This window comes from Maylandia zebra, linkage group LG3 (genome assembly GCF_041146795.1).
Source record: "Maylandia zebra isolate NMK-2024a linkage group LG3, Mzebra_GT3a, whole genome shotgun sequence".
Lineage (NCBI taxonomy): Eukaryota > Metazoa > Chordata > Actinopteri > Cichliformes > Cichlidae > Maylandia > Maylandia zebra.
In genome coordinates, this window is record NC_135169.1 from 48512083 (window position 1) to 48531389 (window position 19307).

The following is a 19307-nucleotide window of genomic DNA, read 5'->3' on the forward strand; positions in this document are numbered from 1 at the left end:
GCTTAAGCATAGATGCTAAAAGACACCTTGTGCTTATGTAAGCCGCACTGTTTAAAAATATGTGACACCCTCAGAATGAGACTGTGATGGGGTAATAGAAATCTCTAGTATTTATATTTTACGACTCTTGGTTATCTTAAACTTCTTTCAGTAACCATGGGTTACAATAGTGACCAACACTTCTGATGTGTGTGCCTGCAGCAGTGCTGACATTTCATCCTGTTCTTGTTCTGTGTCTCAGTGTCGCATCTGACATTTTAAACTCTGGGGACTTCTAGTGGCTAACACACAGCAGTGTTTAACATATTCGCTTTACACATGAAAGGATCCTGGTTTGAATCTGAGAGCAGGTACAAAACCAACCTTGAGGGGTCACATGCTAGTGCAAGTCCCAAGCCTGGATAAAAAGAATGGTTGTGTCAGGGAGAGCATCAGGTGTAAAATCAAAACATGTGGATGTGTCGACTGCTTCAACCCCTTGGGAAACATAGTAGCAGCAAAAAGTAGCTTCAGACTCTTAGGACTTCACAGAATGACAATTCACGTCATTTATGAACTCTCATTTCACGTTATCAGGTGACCTACATCAACTTCCTCCCGGATGTTTTCAACAAAATAATAATAATAATAGAACAAAAGCTATACCACTACAATAATCTGGCAACGTAAAACCCCCAAAACAGTGCAGTTAAAACAATTAAATAAAATATTAAAATAAATTAATGTTAACATGTAAACTTTGTATGTATGCATGTGTGTAAACTTACAAAGATTGACTTTCAAACAATTTTAATAACAATTCTTGAACAAAAATACAGTTTATTACATTATCTGTCCTTAATATGTATTTTATTGTGACCCCATTTCAGCATCTCTGCATGAGGATAAAAAAAGTGTCCTTTTCAGTCGGAAGAGAAAGGTCTGAGTCTTAGTCACAGCTTCTATAGTTTGTCTGTAGCTGCCGTCTGTCTGAAGGAGGAAGCAGCAGCATCTGTGGGTTTTCACACTTCTCTAGAAAACAGAAGATCTTTGAAGAAAACATGGTGCACAGTGTGTGTGTGTGTGTGTGTGTGTGTGTGTGTGTGTGTGTGTGTGTGTGTGTGTGTGTGTGTGTGTGTGTGGTGGGTGGGACTAAGAGAAGCTGTGACAGATGAAGTGATTGTAACTGTTCAGTAGTGAATCAGTGTGGCAAGATGAAGATCTTGCTAAGTAGCCTGCTTTTCGCCTCTCTCTGTACCCTGTCATCCTGGAGTAAGTAGAAACACAACTTAGCAAATTATTTAGTTTTTATACCATTCCTCTCTAAATGGAAAAGTTAAGTTTTCCTAAATTTGTTTGTGATAAATATTCAACCGATAAATGAATGTCTGATATTATTTCTTCTCAATATGTCAGTGTTTAAAGTTCTTAGTTCTAAAAAGTGAGACTAACTTAGATCTAGAATGATTTATAAAGATACAAGGCTTTTTAAATAACAGATGTAAAAGACAACAAAATTATTGTCATGACATCTTTATTCCTGGTGTGCATTTACTACCTAATATTGTTATTTGTTTTCTATAAAAATCACTATAATGTTTTTAGAAGCATGTCTGTGTCTGTGTAGGCTCTCAGCCATCCAGGTCATGGTAATCCAGGGATGTCGGACTCCAGGCCTCGAGGGCCGGTGTCCTGCAGGTTTTAGATCTCACCCGGGGTCAACACACCTGAATAAAACGATTAGCTCATTACCAGGCCTCTGCAGAACTTCAAGACATGTTGAGGAGGTCATTTAGCCATTTCAATCAGCTGTGTTGGATCAAGGACACATCTAAGACCTGCAGGACACCGGCCCTCGAGGTCTGGAGTTTGACACATGTGTAATCTAAGGATATGGAAGGAAAAGTGACTGAACTACTTAAAGTTTCTTGAAGACATCAGAAGCTTCTCTGATGTGAGCTGAAACATCTTTAGGAAACCTAAAAAAGTTCAGTTGCTTTTCTTTTCATGCTACTTGAAAACATATCTGCATACTGTATTTGTACCAAAACCCTGATGCTTTTAGCTTTAGAAATCATGCAATATGTGTGGTCTTGTAATGACTTATGTTCCACTTTGTGTCTTACAGGTGTTTCATCAGGCACATTTGTTGTGACACAGAGCGATCATGTTTTTGTCAGGAAAGGAGAGACAGTAAACATCACCTGCTGCTGGAAAGGGAAGTTTGAAAGAATTAGAGTGAACTGGCTTAAAAATCAAACAGAAATTAGGAGTGATCAGCCTAATGTGTTTCTGAAAAAGGAAGAGAAGAAATGTTATTTTTTGAAAATCTCAAATATTAGACCAGACGATTCAGGGACGTACATCTGCAAGGTGACTGTGGAGATACCATCTTTAACTGAGGCTAAAGGAAATGGGACAGTTATCACAGTCAAGACAGGCAACGATACTGGGAACAACTCGCAAAGTGCACAAGGTTCAGTATGGTGACATGTTCAAATCCCTTTTTACGAGTGTAGTTGATATTTAATCAATATCAACTGCAGACTGAAATCAACTGTACTGTCACTGTCATTTTAGGTGGCTTGGTAGTCTTAATAGACAATTAATACAGTTTTTATCCCTCTTTTAAAAAAAAAATAAAAATTATTACACAACATTTTACCATGATAGTACCAGAAGGCATTGCATTTTTACATGAGATAGATGGATGTAATTATTATTATAATATTATTACAAATTTAACAGATTCTTTATATCCTGGGAATCCAACCAACGTGATCATTTCCCTGGCTGTAGTGGTTCCTTTGCTCCTCATCACACTCGTCTGTTACTGCACTCTGCGAAGAAAACAAGGTACCAACTTTAAATGAATACTAAAGCATCAGAGACACAGTTATGAGTGGTGGACTGAACAAAAATATTTCTTTGTTACTTGTGTTTTTGTCTATACATAAAGACACGTTGTATTTAACTCTTTTAACCAAAGAACATGACACAGGTATCACACACAGGAACACAGGTTCATTTTAAACAATAAACAAAATAATCACTTGACTATAAATGTGCAGTTGTTTTATGATGAGATAGTTCTCTGTGATATACCTCAACCACTGTACCTTGACATTATTACTGGACTATATTGGAGCCAATTCAAACAAGTTAGGAGCTAATATTTCCATATACGTAATAAAAAGTTGGAGCAGGAAATGCACGAGGATTTAAAAAAACCTGTGTGAGTTTCTGTACATGCTATTTGAACAGCATTCATTTAGTACCTTCTGCAGTCCGCATTTTTCATCACGCAAAACTATTCCTGAAAAAGAAAAGGTCCAAACAATCTGCATCAAAAGCCTTGAAATTAGGACTCGTAATGTGGAGGCTGACACTTTCCTCACTAATACATTTGCACAACTGTCAGTTTGCATGGCAGCAAAGTTTAAGTGTTGTGGTAAAACCGATGAAAGAAAAATAGTAACTGAGCCACAAGGTTTTTGTACTTACATTAAACTAAAACCAGGTGTGAACAAACACGTCTGTTAAACAAAATAAAACTAGCCTTTAAAAAAGTACTAACTGAAACTATAGTGTACACTCACAAACTAGTAAGTAAAAAATAAATTAAATAAAAAATATATATGAAATGTTTTTAGCTTGATTCTTCGACCACCTGTGTTTACTGGGACTTGTTTAAGATAAAGCGCTTTGAGTTCTCAGATAGAGTAGAAAAGCGCTGCATAAGAAACAGTCCTTTTACCTGTTGGCATCTTCATGGCTGTGACTCAAAGACCTGCAAAAAGTGCTGCTTGTTTTGTAATATCTGTCACTCCTGACACACTCATTATATTAAATACAACAAAGCTGACCCTGACATGAGAACATCAAAATATTTTCAAATAAACTAACTAAAAGGAAGAAACTAACTGAATCTAAGAATCTACACTTAATGTAAAAGTTCTTTGAGGGATCAGAAAGAGTAGAAAAATGCCTTTTATTTATTTATTTGGTATCAAGTCAACTAGTATACTAAATAACAAATGTAATGGATTTTAATGCTCCTGACTGATAAGTTTTTCAAGGGTTTCATTAGAAGAAATATCTTGATACCTGGAAAATAGAATAGAACCGAATAGAATAGGACTTTAATGTCATTGTCCATGTACAACGAAATTATGGGCGTTCCACGCCAACTGTGCAGGAGTGTAGAAGACAGCAATAAATAGCAAACAGAATGATATAAACAGTGTAGATGAATATGTAATAGAAAAGCACACAATCAAAGAGCTTGGAGGTAGTTCAAAATGAAAATGGCAATTTTCAGAAAGTTCTCCTACGGGATCCTCTGTATAAACAACAACATAGACTGTCTTACAGAGCACCAAAGTCTATCATATATGTTAGTGGCGGAAAACAAATGTGAAGTATATTTGAATGTAGTTGTAAGAAACCAGTTGGAACACAATGAGATTTATCCAGGTGCTAGCTTCATCTCATCACCTTAAACAGTCAATATGAAGAAAGTAAACATCTACTTTTTTTTATATTTTAGAAAAATATTTTGACACTATCAGTTCAAATTGAATTGTCAGTTCTTGTAACCTTATATTTAAAGTATGTACCACAACGGTGAAGTTCCCATAGACTCTCTTTAAATACCAAACAGCAAACGATTGTTTGCAGCAAACAATTCTATACACATCACAACTCATGTGGCGCTCTTACAGGAAACATTAACACATTGTGCAGCACAATGTTAAACTATAATACTCTGTGCAACCCACTGTAATGAAATTGGATTGGGTAGGAGTAATCTGTAATTTTGAACAATCTGTACACGTGACAGCAGCTTTCCACTGACTGAAAGATAAAAGAGCTGCTAACAGGAGGCCTGGTTGTGATAACAAGCAGAAAACTTTGGGTTTTTGGATCACATCACTTATTTTTTCTTTTTGTAAGTACCCTACCACTTTATAATAACATGCGTTTTTACTTTATTATATTTATAACACTGAAAACTCAAAGTCGTTCTACACTACAAGCTGCATTCATACATTCATTAATACTTGATTCACTAGGAACAATTTGGAGTTCAACCTCAAAAGAGCAAATTTCCTCTTGATAGATGATCTACTCATGAAACAAGTCTACATTGAAAAACAACAACAACATAATAGTGTTTCAATTAGAAATATTTGGGGCTGAAATTGAATAGCGTTGTGTGCCAAGGATAATGTTTTAATACACTAGGGTTGTGAAAAAGGCTGCAAAATTGTGTTATCAAATAAAGAATGCAATAGTTCAAAATGGTTTAGTTTTTAAACTGACTGCTGGCATCAGATTAAAGAAGAAGCACATGTAGATATGGGCAAATCTAAAGTCTGATTTAATTAAAAAGAGGAAGCCAGTCACTGAAGAGCAGATGGTCAATGAGCTGAGACTGGCACACGATGATAGCTGAAACAGCTGGTTCAGATACTGCTGGAGGTGAGTAATTGATGCAGATATGGAAAAACAAAACACTGTGGTTGGTGCCGTCTCCTCACAGCAGGAAGGTTCTTGGTTTGAGTCTCCACAGGTGCAGAAGTGAAGTAGATAAAGTGTGAATTATTGTAAAGTCCATTTCATCCCATAATAACAGGATGCCACAGTTTAAACACTGACAGAGATAAGTTTGTTAAAATAAAATGAAAATATAAGGAGGGATGAAGTATTGTAACATGTTTGTAACATTACAGTAACAGTAACAGAGACCGAAAGGATTAAATGCGGCTCCCAATTAGGTCATTATTTTAAAAAGAAAATGCAATTTAAATCCTTGTAATCATTTCTATGTGGACGTGTGTGTTTTCAGCACTAGCAGCCCAAGTCATCTACGAGGTTCCCCACGTAGACTCCGAGATGGCAGATGCAGACAAAGACAGCACAAGCTCCTCCAGAGGCTCGTCTCAGTGGGTGAGAACGGGGTTCATTTCAGGGTGATGTTTTAGTTAGTTTAGGGGGACAATAGGAAACAGTACTGAAAATCATTTTTAAACAGTCCAAATACATGTTGATCCATTTTCACTGAGTTATTCACGGTGACTTCAACATTGAGACATCATAAAAATATAACTGACATAATGTTTCTACCTAACTATGTGTTAAACTCAGATTGCCTGTTGAGTTTTAGGTTGTGCATTTTAGGAAACACTGACCTGTGGAGCGCCTCGGTCTGTGATGTCTGACTGATGAGCTTCTTCTTTATGTCCTTCTCTTTCAGCGGCAAGTGCCTCTGTATGAATCCTTCTACTTCGAGCATGTGGATCCCAAAGAAAGTAAATGAGTGTCGGCTCCAGAGTTTTCTTGTGTACTTTCTGTCCTGTATATAGCATATTTTTCTTACATTTTTGCATGATTGCAAAAACCCACATATGTGGTTGTAAATATGTATGTATTTTTCTATAAACTACATCTTAATTAAAATTAATTTCAGTGATGGGGTGTTAGTCCCATAAAGCCTGAATCACAAAATAATAATATGTTTATGTGTTTATTTAACCTTCTGACAAATAAAAAAATAAAATAAATGATGAATTTGCATAGTTTTTAATTTGTGGCATCTTTGCTATATTCAGGATTTTTGTGTAATTTCTTGCTTAAAAATGTTTTGTGCAATTTATTTCGGTATTTCAGGGGGAAAATCACTCTGATCATGCAGACATCATATAGGATACACCCAAAATCACAGGGTTATACACTGATAATGGTACCAGGCAGAATTTGATCGGGCTAAAACACGATCAGCAACAGTGAGGGTTAAAAATGCGACACTGAACACGCAGGTTTCGTAATGATTACAGCTTACGATTAGGATGCTGAATGGAAAGTGTGGTGTTCAGGGGTGACTGTATAGTAGGTCAGTGACAGGAAGTGGAAAGTACGCCTGTGACGGGCGAAGGTTTGCTATGTGTGTGTTTGTCGTATCAACCATACAAAACTTGTACATCTCAAATAAATCTGAGACATTAAATGCATGTCTCTGATATTATAAATGTGTCCTCATCATTCAGTACATCTTCTCTGTATTCATGTAATAAGGTCAACGTTTCAGTGTTTTCACCATGATTGAAGGCAGAATCAGACCAGTTAGCGACGAGCTCCTAAAATACCTTTTCTCTGAACACTGACCTCCAAGTTGACTTAGCAACCCATTTACATACGTGATGTTTATAACTATAAACATTTTTCTCATCCTGGTTCTTGCTGGCTCAGTGCTCCCACAGTACAAGCTACAGTCACACATTTATTCAAGCATTCAGAACAATTTGACAACAATTTAAATTTGCCCAAGGAAATCAAACCAGCGGGTTTCCTGTTTTTAGATGACCTACCTAAGCATCTGAGCCAAATGTCCTAGTAACATTTGGTGGTGAGCAAAGACTGACAGACCTCAAACTGCAACATATACTATTGCAGAAAACACGAGATGCTTACATGCAGTGCTCCGTCTTTGGGACAACGACGGCATGATGATTGTCACTGAAGCATTTGATGTGTAATTGAAGTGCAGACTTTCAAGGTTTAATTCAAACTATTTAAGAATTACACCTATGCTTTAATCCTTGGATGAACGAACAGCCAATGTCTGCCCAAAGTCTTTAGCCATTGGGCTGAATGTCTGCTTTTTTGCTAAATGTTCTAACAACTGAAGTCAAAGTCAGCTATTGTCAAAGAACATATGTACAGTCATACACAAGAATTTGCTCCCATGGTCCTAAGTGTAGACTCAAACAATATAAAGATTAAAAGATGAAAAATAAAACAGGAATCTTATGTAAAACACCATACAATACAATACTATCTTATATAAACAGCAGTGTCCAACTCAATCATAGTGATTGTGGGCAAGTTCGCGTGGGTGTGCAAGTGGGGGGTGGAGCAGTCAGTGAAAGGGCAATGGTGGTGGTTCAGAGTTTTATATGTTTGGGGGTTGGGGGTTTCAGAGGAACGAGGCGAATGCAGGTCTGGGGTTCATGTGTGTGACAGCAGGGAGTGAATTCAGCATCCCGACAGCCTGACGGACGGAGCTGTCTCTATATCTGCTGGTTCTAGCCCGGAGGCTCTTCAGTTTCCTTCATGATGGCAGCAAACTGAAGATGCTGTTGGACGGATGAGTGCAGTCACCTGTAATACAGAGGGCTTTCCAGATTAGGCAGATGCAGTAGCTGTCCTGGAGAGAGGGAAGAGAGGTACCCACAATCCTCTCTGCTGCTCTCACTAGCCGTTGTAACTTTTCCGGAAGGACCCAGTGCAGGAGCCATACCACACAGTGATGCAGCTGGGGGTTGAGGCTCTTGCTCTCCTCAGTTTGCAGAGTCGCTGTTGGGCTTTACTGACCAGTGATGCTGTGTTTTTTGATCAGGAGAGATCTTCTGAGATGTGCACACCCAGGAACTTGGCACTGCTTACGCTCTCCACAGCAGCACCACTGATGGTTAGTGGGGTGTGCAGGTGTGAATTCCCCTGAAGTCTATGATGATCTCCTTAGTTTTCTCCACATTCAGGGACAGGTTGTTGTTGCTGCACTACTCTGCCAGAGGGTTAACCTCTCACCTGTAGTAGGTTTTTATCATTGTGGCTGATGTGACCTACCACAGTTGCATCATCTGCAAACTTGATGAAAAGGTTGAAGTTGAGTGATGGTGTGCAGTCGTGGGTCAGCAGAGTGAAGAGGAGGGGCCCCAACCCACATCCTTCGAGAGTCCCTGTACTTGTTATTGTGCTAGAAGTGTTACTGCAGACCTTTGCTGTCTGCTTTCTTCCTGTCAGGAAACCCAGCAGCCAGTTACAGCCAGTAACTGAATAGGCCTGCAGCTGTCTCATGAGTTGGTATGAGTCAATGACCACTGCGGATATTATTCCCCTGTAAACTTTATACTTTATACCGTCCAATACCAATACATAACCCCCCATGGACGGTTCCGATTGGATTAGCCCACACAGGTGGCTCATAACACACAAATGGTGCATTTAACCAAATGATCTACAGGGCCTGTCCGTATAATTGAGCTGTATGAGATAACAGAATAAAATGTTTTATGGATAGTTACAATAAAAAAGCAAGCTAGCATTGGATTAACCCCCTTTTTAAAGTCCGTCTATAATAAAACAAGAATAAATGGTTTGTGCAGATGTCTGCACAAATACTGTACACACTAAGAACATTACTTATCTGCTGTACAACATTTACTGGTAACTTTGTTACTACTTTGAGTAAATGTTTTCTCATGTGATTAGTTAGAAGAAACACAAAACTACACCAATCGACGACGATGCCGATGATAAAAGGGTGTTTCCTCAGTCCTTAGTATAATGAGTAACAGATGCACCTTGGTCCAGGCTGTTAACTCTGCCTGTGAAACCAAACACTAATATCAATAGTTTTAAAAGTTTAAACACATACATTAAGTGGTAGGAGACCAGACTTTTTGTGTCAAGTCCCTTCAAATGTTTTGTCTGTAAACCTTTTTGCATCATAAAATAAAAACAAATATGTGTCAGCACCAGAGATGGGCAGTAACACATTACTTGTTACTTGTAACTTGTAACTTTTTTCAAGTATCGAGTAATGTAAGGGATTACTATTGCAAAAACGGTAATTAGATTACCGTTACTTTCATGTAAGCACTGTGTTACTAAAACCGTGGTTTTTTGCGCGAATGTCTCGTGACAGTGACGTAAGCGAGTGCGACGTTCGTGACAACAGCTGTGTGCAGATCAACAATGGATAATATATCGAGTGCGGGAGAGAGTATGAGCATGCAGTGTTTAAAGCGTGGAAGTACTGACCTTACTTTGAGTTTGATTCCATAAAAAGTGACAAAAACATTAGTGTCCGTTGTGCGTGGGAAGACAACTTCTTTTTACAGCAAAAAACCCCCTAAACTTCCAAGCAAGCACCGAGTGCGCAACGACGTAATGAGAAACTCACAGAGAAACTTGCGGATTCTTCCACTGACCGCTGCGGCACACCTGCACCAGGATAAACCTCCGCCTACGCCACTCCTGCTTTACAGGTGAAAATAGAGCAACAGGACCGCTAGTCTTTGATTTTATTTACTTTCTGCTGTGTTTTACTTGCATCTATTTGAAAGAGTGAGTGTAAACACAAAAAACTATTTTATTTTATGTGCTGGAATGTGCAGAAAATAAGTTTAAATGTTAAACAAGTTTCGTCCAGTCAGAGAATGTTGCATATAATAAGTATAATATAAGTCCATCCATCCATTCGCTTCCGCTTATCCTTTTCAGGGTTGCTGGGGGCGCTGGAGCCTATCCCAGCTGTCATAGGGCGAGAGGCGGGGTACAATATAATATAAGTACAATATATAAATAATAAGTTTTTGCTTGATGCATAAAGTTAAAAGATTTAAAGTTTAAAGTTTTAAAAAGAGACTTTTCCATTTGATTACATTTTGTATGATGGATTATGCAGAAAAAGTAGAATTGGGCTGAAAGATCTATCACTTTATTACCTATTCAGGTTGTAAATCGTGTTTTTAAAAAGTAACTAAGTAACTAAGTAATTAATTACTTTTGAAAATAAGTAATCAGTAAAGTAACAGGATTACTTTTTGGGGGAGGTACTCAGTAATTAGTTACTGATTACTTTTTTCAAGTAACTTGACCAACACTGGTCAGCTCTACTTGCTCTCAGGGTTAGTGGTGTGTCACTAGTGCTATAAAATAGAAATCCATTTACTGTTACAATTTAACAAACTAGCCGTTGTATTCTGATTTACCGGCACCTTATAATCAACCTCGTCCTACTGTAGATGTGCACCCAGAGAAGTATCACCTATGGTGCAGTCGTTAATTCATTTCCAGTTTCTTTGAACCTTGACACGCTCTTAACAGTTTTTATAGTTTACAAAGGCAAAAGTAGCCCATCGTAGGTGTGATAACGAACTAGCCTATGTTTGAAGTATGGGCAGCACATACTGCCCATACTTCAAACACACGCGCCATGAGAGCTCTGTATGTGAGAGTGTGCTACAACACTGCTATAAATATATAAGTTGTAATAAGTTCTCTGAAAAAGTTTTCAAAAAGAAAAAAAAAAAGCTTTATTCACAGTGAAACAAGTGTTATTTCCTGTGGCTGTAGCTTCAGATGTGTCAGGTTAGAGAGCCACAGGCCCAATCTCACCCTTTACAATTTCACACCTCCAGTATCTTATAGTGTGATCTACCTTCTTAATCTGGAGGTTTGCTACTTGGTCATCTTTCAAAACATACTCTGTTATAAATTCCAGCAATTAAAGAAAAACAAGAAAGGCGGAAACATTTTAAAATTGGTTAGAAAGGCCTGAATGAAATTAAAAAGGAATTGGTGCAACAGCAGGTCTAAACTGTCCCATCCTTACATATAATCATTTAGGATAACTCTTTATTGTCATTGCACAGTCACACATAGTACAATAGTACAATGAAATTGGAAAACTGTCCCACGTCGGCACTACGTACAACACAACACGACACATCACAACACAACACAGTAACTTCACTTAGTAATAAAATGAACAATAAGTGCATGTGTATTGCACACTGTTATTATTGCACCTTGTCTGTGAAGGTTCTCAGTCATCCAGGTCATCGTAGTCAAAGGAGCTTGCAAAGAAAAGCGTCTGGACTTCTTTAAGTTGCTTGAAGACGTTTAACACAGTCATGTGTGTACAGAGTGTACAGCAGGGGACTCAGTACACAGCCTTGTGGAGAGCTGGTGTTAAGGCAACAAAGAGCAGCCCGGCGTAACGCCCCTGTTGTTCCAGGTGAGAGAAGGTAGTGTGGAGCATTGTGCCAAGGGCATCTTCAGTTGATCTGTTATCTCTGTATGCGAACTGGAGCGGGTCGAGTGTGGGTGGCAGGCGGGACATGATGTGACGTCGGACCAGTTTCTCGAAGCACTTCATTATAACAGGTGTTAGAGCAACAGGTTGGTAGTCATTGAGGCTGTCTGTACGTTTTGGCAGTGGGACAATTGTGGCCAACTTTAGGCATGGTGGGATGCAGGACTGGGAGAGTGAAGTGTTGAAGATCTTAGTGAAGACCCCAGCCAGCTGGTCTGCGCATTCTTTTAGAACCCTTCCCGTCACACCATCTGGACCAGCGGCCTTCATGGGGTTCTCTGCCCTCAGTGTGCGCCTCACCTCATATCCCTTAAATTGCTGCTGCTGTCTGATGTTTTTGCTGCTGCCTCTGGTCCCTTCACCTCAAAGCGTGCAAAGCGTGCAAAGCTTGCAAAGCTTGCAAAGAAGTGTTTCAGCTCCTTAAAATTATGATATTGGATTATGCAGTTGTTTAGACATGAGTCCAAGACTCCTTCCCAATTTACATAAATCCACAATTCCTTCCTAGATCTTCACTGAGTTCCCTGGACTTTCCTATTGTTCTGAGTATTGGTCAAGCCGATAAGCGCTATAAAAAAATGCTGGCATGACAAACTACCAGTCGTACTCAATCATGTTTAGTGACAAGAAGTTAATACGCCTCGGTCTTATCAAGTTAAAACACACTAGAACTTTCAGCTCCCCTTGTGTTTCTATACTTTTGACCCCGTGTGACTTAAAGAAAATCCAAAATAAATTCAAACTTATGAAAACTTGAAAAAGAACAGTTCAAAGCAATAATTAAAACTGAAACGATGGCAGTTATGTCCACAATGAGTGATTATGAACACAACTGTAATCATATTAGAAGTAAATATTTGGTTTATAATGGTGGTCCCCCACTAATGTGTCAGTAGTTGGTATATTCCAGTTACCATTCCCTGTTTTAGGGAGTGCCGCATTCCAGAACCGTCTTTTGTTCATATGACTCAGGCAATAATCTTGTCTGAGTCATATGACTGTACATGATAAGATAAATACAATACACAGCTCCATGTGCTATAAACAGAAGCAATGCATTGTAAATGGACTGATTCTTAAATAGCAATTTTTGAGTACTCAAAGCACTTAATACAACATGCCAGATTCCCCCAAGCACTTAATTCTATGATTTTTGCCAACTTACTTCTGTCACGGTCCGACAGATCTGCCTGAGAAGTTCTGCTTTGTTCTCTCTCTCCCTCTTTCTCCCTCTCCCCCTCTGTCGCCTGGGCGGAGTTCATTGTGGGCTCCCGCCTTTGGTCTACATACCTGGGAGATGATCAACACCTCCGCCTCATTAACTGGCCTCTACTAAAGGGAAGAAGCGAGACTGCTCTTCGCTGGATCGTTGCTTGACCTGCAGTGTTGGTCAAGTTACTTGAAAAAAGTAATCAGTAACTAATTACTGATTACTTCCCCAAAAAAGTAATCCCGTTACTTTACTGATTACTTATTTTCAAAAGTTATTAATTACTTAGTTACTTTTTAAAAACACGATTTACAACCTGAAGAGGTAATAAAGCGATAGATCTTTCAGCCCAATTCTACTTTTTCTACATAATTCATCATACAGAATGTAATCAAATGGAAAGGTCTCTTTTTAAAACTTGTTTTGTTAGTTTTAATCTTTTAACTTTATGCATCAAGCAAAAATGTAATTATATGCAACATTCTCTGACTGGAAGAAATTTGTTTAATATTTAAACCGATTTTCTGCACATTCCAGCACATAAAATAAAATATTTTTTTGTGTTTACACTCACTCTTTCAAATAGATGCAAGTAAAACACAGCAGAAAGTAAATAAAATCAAAGACTAGCGGTCCTGTTACTCTATTTTCACCTGTAAAGCAGGAGCAGGGTAGGCGGAGGTGTGCTCTGGTGCAGGTGTGCAGCGGTCAGTTAAAGAATCCGCGAGTTTCTCTGTGAGTTTCTCATTACATCGTTGTGCACTCGGTGCTTGCTTGGAAGTTTAGGGGGGGTTTTTTCGCTGTAAAAAGTTTTCTTCCCACGCACAACGGATGCTAATGTTTTTGTCACTTTTTATGGAATCAAACTCAAAGTAAGGTCAGTGCTTCCACGCTTTAAACGCTGCACGCTCACACTCTCTCCCACAATCGATATGTGATCCATTGTTGATCTGCACACAGCTGTTGTCACGAACGTCGCACTCGCTTACGTCACTGTCATGAGACATTCTCGCAAAAAAATCACGGTTTTAGTCACGCAGTAACGCAGCGTTCCTACGGGAAAGTAATGGTAATCTAATTATCGTTTTTGCAATAGTAATCCCTTACTTTACTCGTTACTTGAAAAAAGTAATCGGATTACAGTAACGCATTACAAGTAACAAGTTACAAGTAACGCGTTACTGCCCATCTCTGTTGACCTGTACCCCTGGACCTGCCCTTGTTCCCTACTGAGTTTCTGGTGTGAGAGAGGAGTAAATGACTGGTGAGACGCCAAGAGAGACTGAGGAGGAGTGAGAGTGTTCCCCTGTTTTTCCCCGTGGATTCCCTGGAGCCCTGATCCCCGCATGCTTGTATATAGCACTGAGTCACTGTCACACATTTCACCTGGTGTTTGTAAATAAAACCCTCCGTTCTTCCTTTGAGCAAGGAGTCCCGCGTTTGAGTCCCCCCAGTGACCGTAACAACTTCTTACTAACTAACATTTACATACATTGATACTCCAATAGACGCACCGGAGAGAAACTTAGGGTTAATATCTTACACAAGGATATTTGGCATGGAGACTAGGGGGAGCCACCCACCTTCCTGCTACAGCCACCTTGAAGTGAAAGATTATGTTTTGTTTGTGTGTATCACAATAAGTTGTTTAAAGTGTTGATGCATTAGGTTTGCAGCCTTAAGACTTTAGTTCTCTGCACCTGTTTATCCAGTACTCCACCCAATACACCGCATCGTGTGTATACGCACACTGTTGACTTTGGCATAATGCCAGTGTACATCACACATTGAACATATTTTATGTTATATATTGTATATACCACTGTTCGTTTTTACTCCTATTTCAAGATATTGTGCTCATCTTCAGCTTCTATAAAAATAATGACAATGTTATAATATCATATATGATTTTACAATAACCAGGGAAGGCGCTCTAATTTCTTTTTAAACAGCAAAAGTCAAGGCACCGCCTTTCATAGGAACCCCCGACGGTGAATTTCCAAGAATCACTTTCATGTTTGTAGAGTTGGCATTGTTTAGCATGTCTCCAGGTCAAACTGCCTGTCAACAACACATGAATAAAGCAGAGCTTTACAGCTTACAGTCAAAATCAGTTTGGTTACCATACATGGAAAACTAACTGCTGTGCAAAGGAAAGATATTATCTCTTAGCATCTCTTTCATGTCATAGTGAAATATACTCAGTATACTCAAATGTATTTGCAGGATTTGTTGTTTAATACCTAAAATATTTGTCAAGTTTTTGTTTCACACACAGAGTTACGCATGGTGGACAATAAAAAGCGTTTTCAGGGTGCAAATTTAAACAGCTGCGCACAAATAATTTAATCATCACGTTAAGGCTGAGGGATTTGGCTGCTTTAGATGGCAGACGCATATAAAAGGAGAAAAGAGCAAGAGGAAAGAACCTATAAATGGAGAGCCACGTAAAGATGTTTTATCACCTTTCACCACAGTGAAAAAAACAGTGACACAATAGAAACAGAAGCCATGAGACCAAGCTTAGTTTTCACCATGAAGCACTGAGTACTGACAATATACAATCTGTGATATGAAAAGTCTACACCATTTGGCAAAGCTGCAAAATGTGCTGTACTGGAAAATATTTAGAAAATGGTTTAATTTTCAGGTAAACTTAAAATTGCAGTGTTTTTTACACCCTTAAAACAACTCTGCCTCAGAAAGTGATACCAACAGCTACAAGACAGATCAGTTTTAGTGTCACATTACTTTGCATTAACACATTTGGGTTTGTGATAATATCAGAAAGAGGTGATTAACATGTACTAGACGGACATAAGCAATGCAAATATTTGACCTGTTGAGTCAGCCAGATTCAGACTGACAGAGGGACAAACCAAACTTACAGTGTGATACTAGACCTGGCCTGCTTGCCATGATGTACCCTCCAAAACGTGTTAACCGCTACTGAATGGCCAGGTTTTTACAGTCTCAGAAGCTTTCTTCTACTTGCAAGCTTGCACCCTTGCACTTTCACCACATCCACATGCTTTGTTTTTAAAATAAAAAGTGAAATTCGAAAGTATGACTCGGGTACTCGGTCCACTGAACGCCATCATCTTTGATTCCTCCTTTGCCATCCAATCTGCATGAGGAACTTTATTTCTCATTGTGTTTGACATAATGAAGCAAGAGGCATGTTGTGACATGTTATCTGACCACAAAAATGCTTTTGATGTTTCATGCATAGATATATATATTGTAAGAGAGCACAATTTCCACAACATCATTTATGAGAGAGAACAGATTACCGCCCGCGTGTACTCAGTTTTCGTAACTTTCCTATTGTGGTTTAAATCCGACCCTACATAGACACGCAGACAGCCACCAACCACAGTAAATGCTGCACTGACAGCAGGTTTAAACTTGTTTCATTATCGTCTTTGGATGATAACGACAACAGACTTTGCAGCTCAGCTTGTATAATAAATCAATCGCTTAGTTACTGCTTTAAATCATAGAATTTATTACCTTTGTTGTTCTGTTAATAGATCGGCCTCGCCTTAAGTCAACAAGTAAATGACCAAAGCTGCATATGGCCTTTCAGGTGATGCGAATATTGGGCGATGCAGGTCCAAGGTTGTGTTTACTAAGTTGGAGTCAAACATTTGAGGAAGCACTACCTCAGCAATAGAAGCTGGTCTTATCAGTGGTGCCAAACCTATTTTTTTAAAGGTATAAAAAGAATCCCCTCTCTAACCCTTCATTCCCTGTACAGCTACTGCTCTGTCCACCTCCAATTTTTCCTCTCTACCTGAATAACCACCTGTCAGACAGCAATCATGACACAGCTGGAGACGTCCGTGGCTTGCATGATGAAGGTCTTTGATACATATGCAGGAAAGGATGGAAAGCCGGACAGCCTAACAAAAGCCGAGGTCAAGGCTCTGCTGGAAAGCGAGCTGCCTGGACTGCTCAAGGTACTGTTCATTCCTTGCACGCATGTGCTGGGCCATGTACATGTCACCGCTGGGTACAGTGCTGATATCTGCTCAGCGAGGATCAGCCACATAGGCTTAAATTTACATAACATTATGTATTTAAGTATATTTATCAACTAAATATACTGTATGCAAGAGTTTATCATGAAGTTAGAAAACATCCTGACTCATGGTAGGAGTTCAAGTACAATAAAGACACTGAATGATTACAAAAAATTTGCATGCTCGGTTTTGGTTGGTAAAACAGTCAGCTGTTTGCTTTTTGATGTTTTTATACGGTGTTTCAATTTTTTTGAAAAGTAAAGACAATCAAATACATCTCAGGGTTGTTTGTCATCGAACTGGAACAACGTGATCTTGAAAAAGGCTCAATTTGAATAAAAATGATACTGACAACAACACTTTTGGCAGTTTAGAAAATGTAGCACTAGTGACATAATCTTTTGATTTATACAGGGAGCACAGAATCAAGAAGACCTGGACAAGTTGTTCAAAGAGCTGGACTTCAATGGAGACGGTGAGGTCGACTTCAATGAGTTCATGGTGCTGGTAGCTTCTATCACCTGCGTCTGCCACGGCCGCCCTTGCAAGAAGTGAGCGTAGTGACCACACCCTGGGAACAACAGCAGCAACTGCCTATTATCTCTGCAATGCCTCTTGTTATGTAACAGCTGAATAAAGGGATTTATCTACCTGCACATAGTTGTGATTTAATATAAAAATGCATAACCTAGAATGATATTTACACAGTGTACTTTTTTTTAAATACAGGGTTAAAAATGGTATGGGTTTTAGTGGCTTAAGTCCAGCCCTATGCAGAAGCACAGACAAATGCCAAACACAGGAAATGCAGTGGTAGAAAAGTTAAACTCATATCCAAAGCACAATGTTTATCAACAATTAAATATTCATTTAATTTTCACCAAAGTCCACTAGCAAATGACTAAAGCTGCATATGGCCTTTCAGTATTTGCATACTGGGCGTTGGGAGAATGAGGTTGTGTTCTCAGAGTATGAAACCTGATATGTGCAACATACTTTAGCAAACACTGCCACACCTTTAAAGGTTTTGTCTTCCCAATGTGGCCAAGCCCATTTTTAAAGGTATAAAAAGAACCGTATCTCCTCTTTTCCGTCACTGCCTGCACAGGTATTGCTCTGTCGACCTTCCATTTCTTTTTCTCTACCTGTTTAATAACTACCCATCAGCCAGGAACCATGACTCAGCTACAGGTGTCCATGTGTATGATGCTCGACACCTTTGAAAAGTATGCAAAAACTGATGGCGACCCGAACAGTCTGTCCAAATCTGAAGTCAAGACGTTGCTGGAAAAGGAAATGCCTGAAATGATCTCGGTAATGTACACCCCAGAGGGCATACCTGTGTTTTTACTATATGCTGCAAAATATACAAATTCATGTGTTGGTGATTGGTTTTGGTGGTTAACTTGCAAAATGAAAGCAGTAAGGACATATCATCCTGCAGCTGCATGCTTCTAGTTGTTTTTAAAAGTGTTTCCGACAAGTTGTGATGTTTAAAATTTAACAGAAGGTGTCAGCCTAATGGTATTTGCAGACTGATTGTTTAACTTGAACAACAACATTTTGTTTAGTTTTAACTGTTTTTATTTGACTAAAAAGTGAGGCCCTATTTGGCAGCTTGCAGACTGTAGCTTACAGCACTGGTGTTCTGTTGGTCTTCACAGGGAGCAAAGGACAAAAAAGCAGTGGATGACCTGGTCAAAGCTCTTGATTTTGATGGAGATGGCGTGGTGGACTTTGAGGAGTTTATGGCGGTGGTAGCTGCTCTGACCTGCTGCTTCCGTGGTGTGCCAACTAAGAAGAAGTAGAGACCACACCCTGGGGTGGAGACAAAAGCACCAACAGCTGCATAACACTGCTGAAATTCCACTTGTTTTGTAACAGATGAATAAATTGGTTTATCTTCCTGAACATGGTTGTAAAGCGTTGTTTATATGGAATTGCAAACATTTAGAAGATTTTTACACCTAATACATGGTGTAACAGAAGTAGTAAACATTAGCTGTAGTAATAATAATAACTCAGGTCCAGCCACACAGAAGCACAGACAGCTGCAAACCAGAGTAAATGCAATGACAGAAGGTTAAAACATGATTCAGGATTATCTTGTGGCAACAAACATCAACCAGTGAAAATGGATTGACAGTGAAGTTAAACCAAAATGATGGCACAGCAAGGTTTATATCTCAGCTGGCACAATTATTAC

The 19307-nt window shown here is 39.0% G+C and overlaps 3 protein-coding genes across 3 annotated transcripts; all 3 read left to right on the forward strand.

Annotated features, from left to right (window-relative positions):
- The first annotated feature begins 1105 nt into the window (after positions 1-1105).
- LOC101485964 (uncharacterized) lies at positions 1106-6556 on the forward strand. The gene is made up of 5 exons (XM_004567075.4): positions 1106-1251; positions 2108-2455; positions 2728-2835; positions 5831-5931; positions 6239-6556. The coding sequence occupies exons 1-5, from the start codon at positions 1194-1196 to the stop codon at positions 6299-6301; spliced, it is 678 nt and encodes a 225-aa protein (XP_004567132.2). The 5' UTR covers positions 1106-1193; the 3' UTR covers positions 6302-6556.
- Positions 6557-16815: 10259 nt separating this feature from the next.
- Positions 16816-17757, forward strand: LOC101485506 (protein S100-G). The gene is made up of 2 exons (XM_004567072.2): positions 16816-17038; positions 17516-17757. The coding sequence occupies exons 1-2, from the start codon at positions 16901-16903 to the stop codon at positions 17654-17656; spliced, it is 279 nt and encodes a 92-aa protein (XP_004567129.1). The 5' UTR covers positions 16816-16900; the 3' UTR covers positions 17657-17757.
- Positions 17758-18178: 421 nt separating this feature from the next.
- LOC101485234 (protein S100-P) lies at positions 18179-19012 on the forward strand. Its single transcript, XM_004567071.4, has 2 exons — positions 18179-18415; positions 18766-19012. The coding sequence occupies exons 1-2, from the start codon at positions 18278-18280 to the stop codon at positions 18907-18909; spliced, it is 282 nt and encodes a 93-aa protein (XP_004567128.1). The 5' UTR covers positions 18179-18277; the 3' UTR covers positions 18910-19012.
- Positions 19013-19307: the final 295 nt, after the last annotated feature.

What these genes read in the sequence shown, in the direction of transcription:
- LOC101485964 (XM_004567075.4), top strand. Translation starts at nt 1,194, where the DNA reads ATGAAGATCTTGCTAAGTAGCCTGCTTTTCGCCTCTCTCTGTACCCTG. An exon ending in CTGTACCCTGTCATCCTGGA is followed by an intron (nt 1,252 to 2,107) that starts GTAAGTAGAAAC and finishes TGTGTCTTACAG; the next exon opens with GTGTTTCATCAGGCACATTT. An exon ending in CAACTCGCAAAGTGCACAAG is followed by an intron (nt 2,456 to 2,727) that starts GTTCAGTATGGT and finishes CAAATTTAACAG; the next exon opens with ATTCTTTATATCCTGGGAAT.
- LOC101485506 (XM_004567072.2), top strand. Translation starts at nt 16,901, where the DNA reads ATGACACAGCTGGAGACGTCCGTGGCTTGCATGATGAAGGTCTTTGAT. An exon ending in AGCTGCCTGGACTGCTCAAG is followed by an intron (nt 17,039 to 17,515) that starts GTACTGTTCATT and finishes TGATTTATACAG; the next exon opens with GGAGCACAGAATCAAGAAGA.
- LOC101485234 (XM_004567071.4), top strand. Translation starts at nt 18,278, where the DNA reads ATGACTCAGCTACAGGTGTCCATGTGTATGATGCTCGACACCTTTGAA. An exon ending in AAATGCCTGAAATGATCTCG is followed by an intron (nt 18,416 to 18,765) that starts GTAATGTACACC and finishes TGGTCTTCACAG; the next exon opens with GGAGCAAAGGACAAAAAAGC.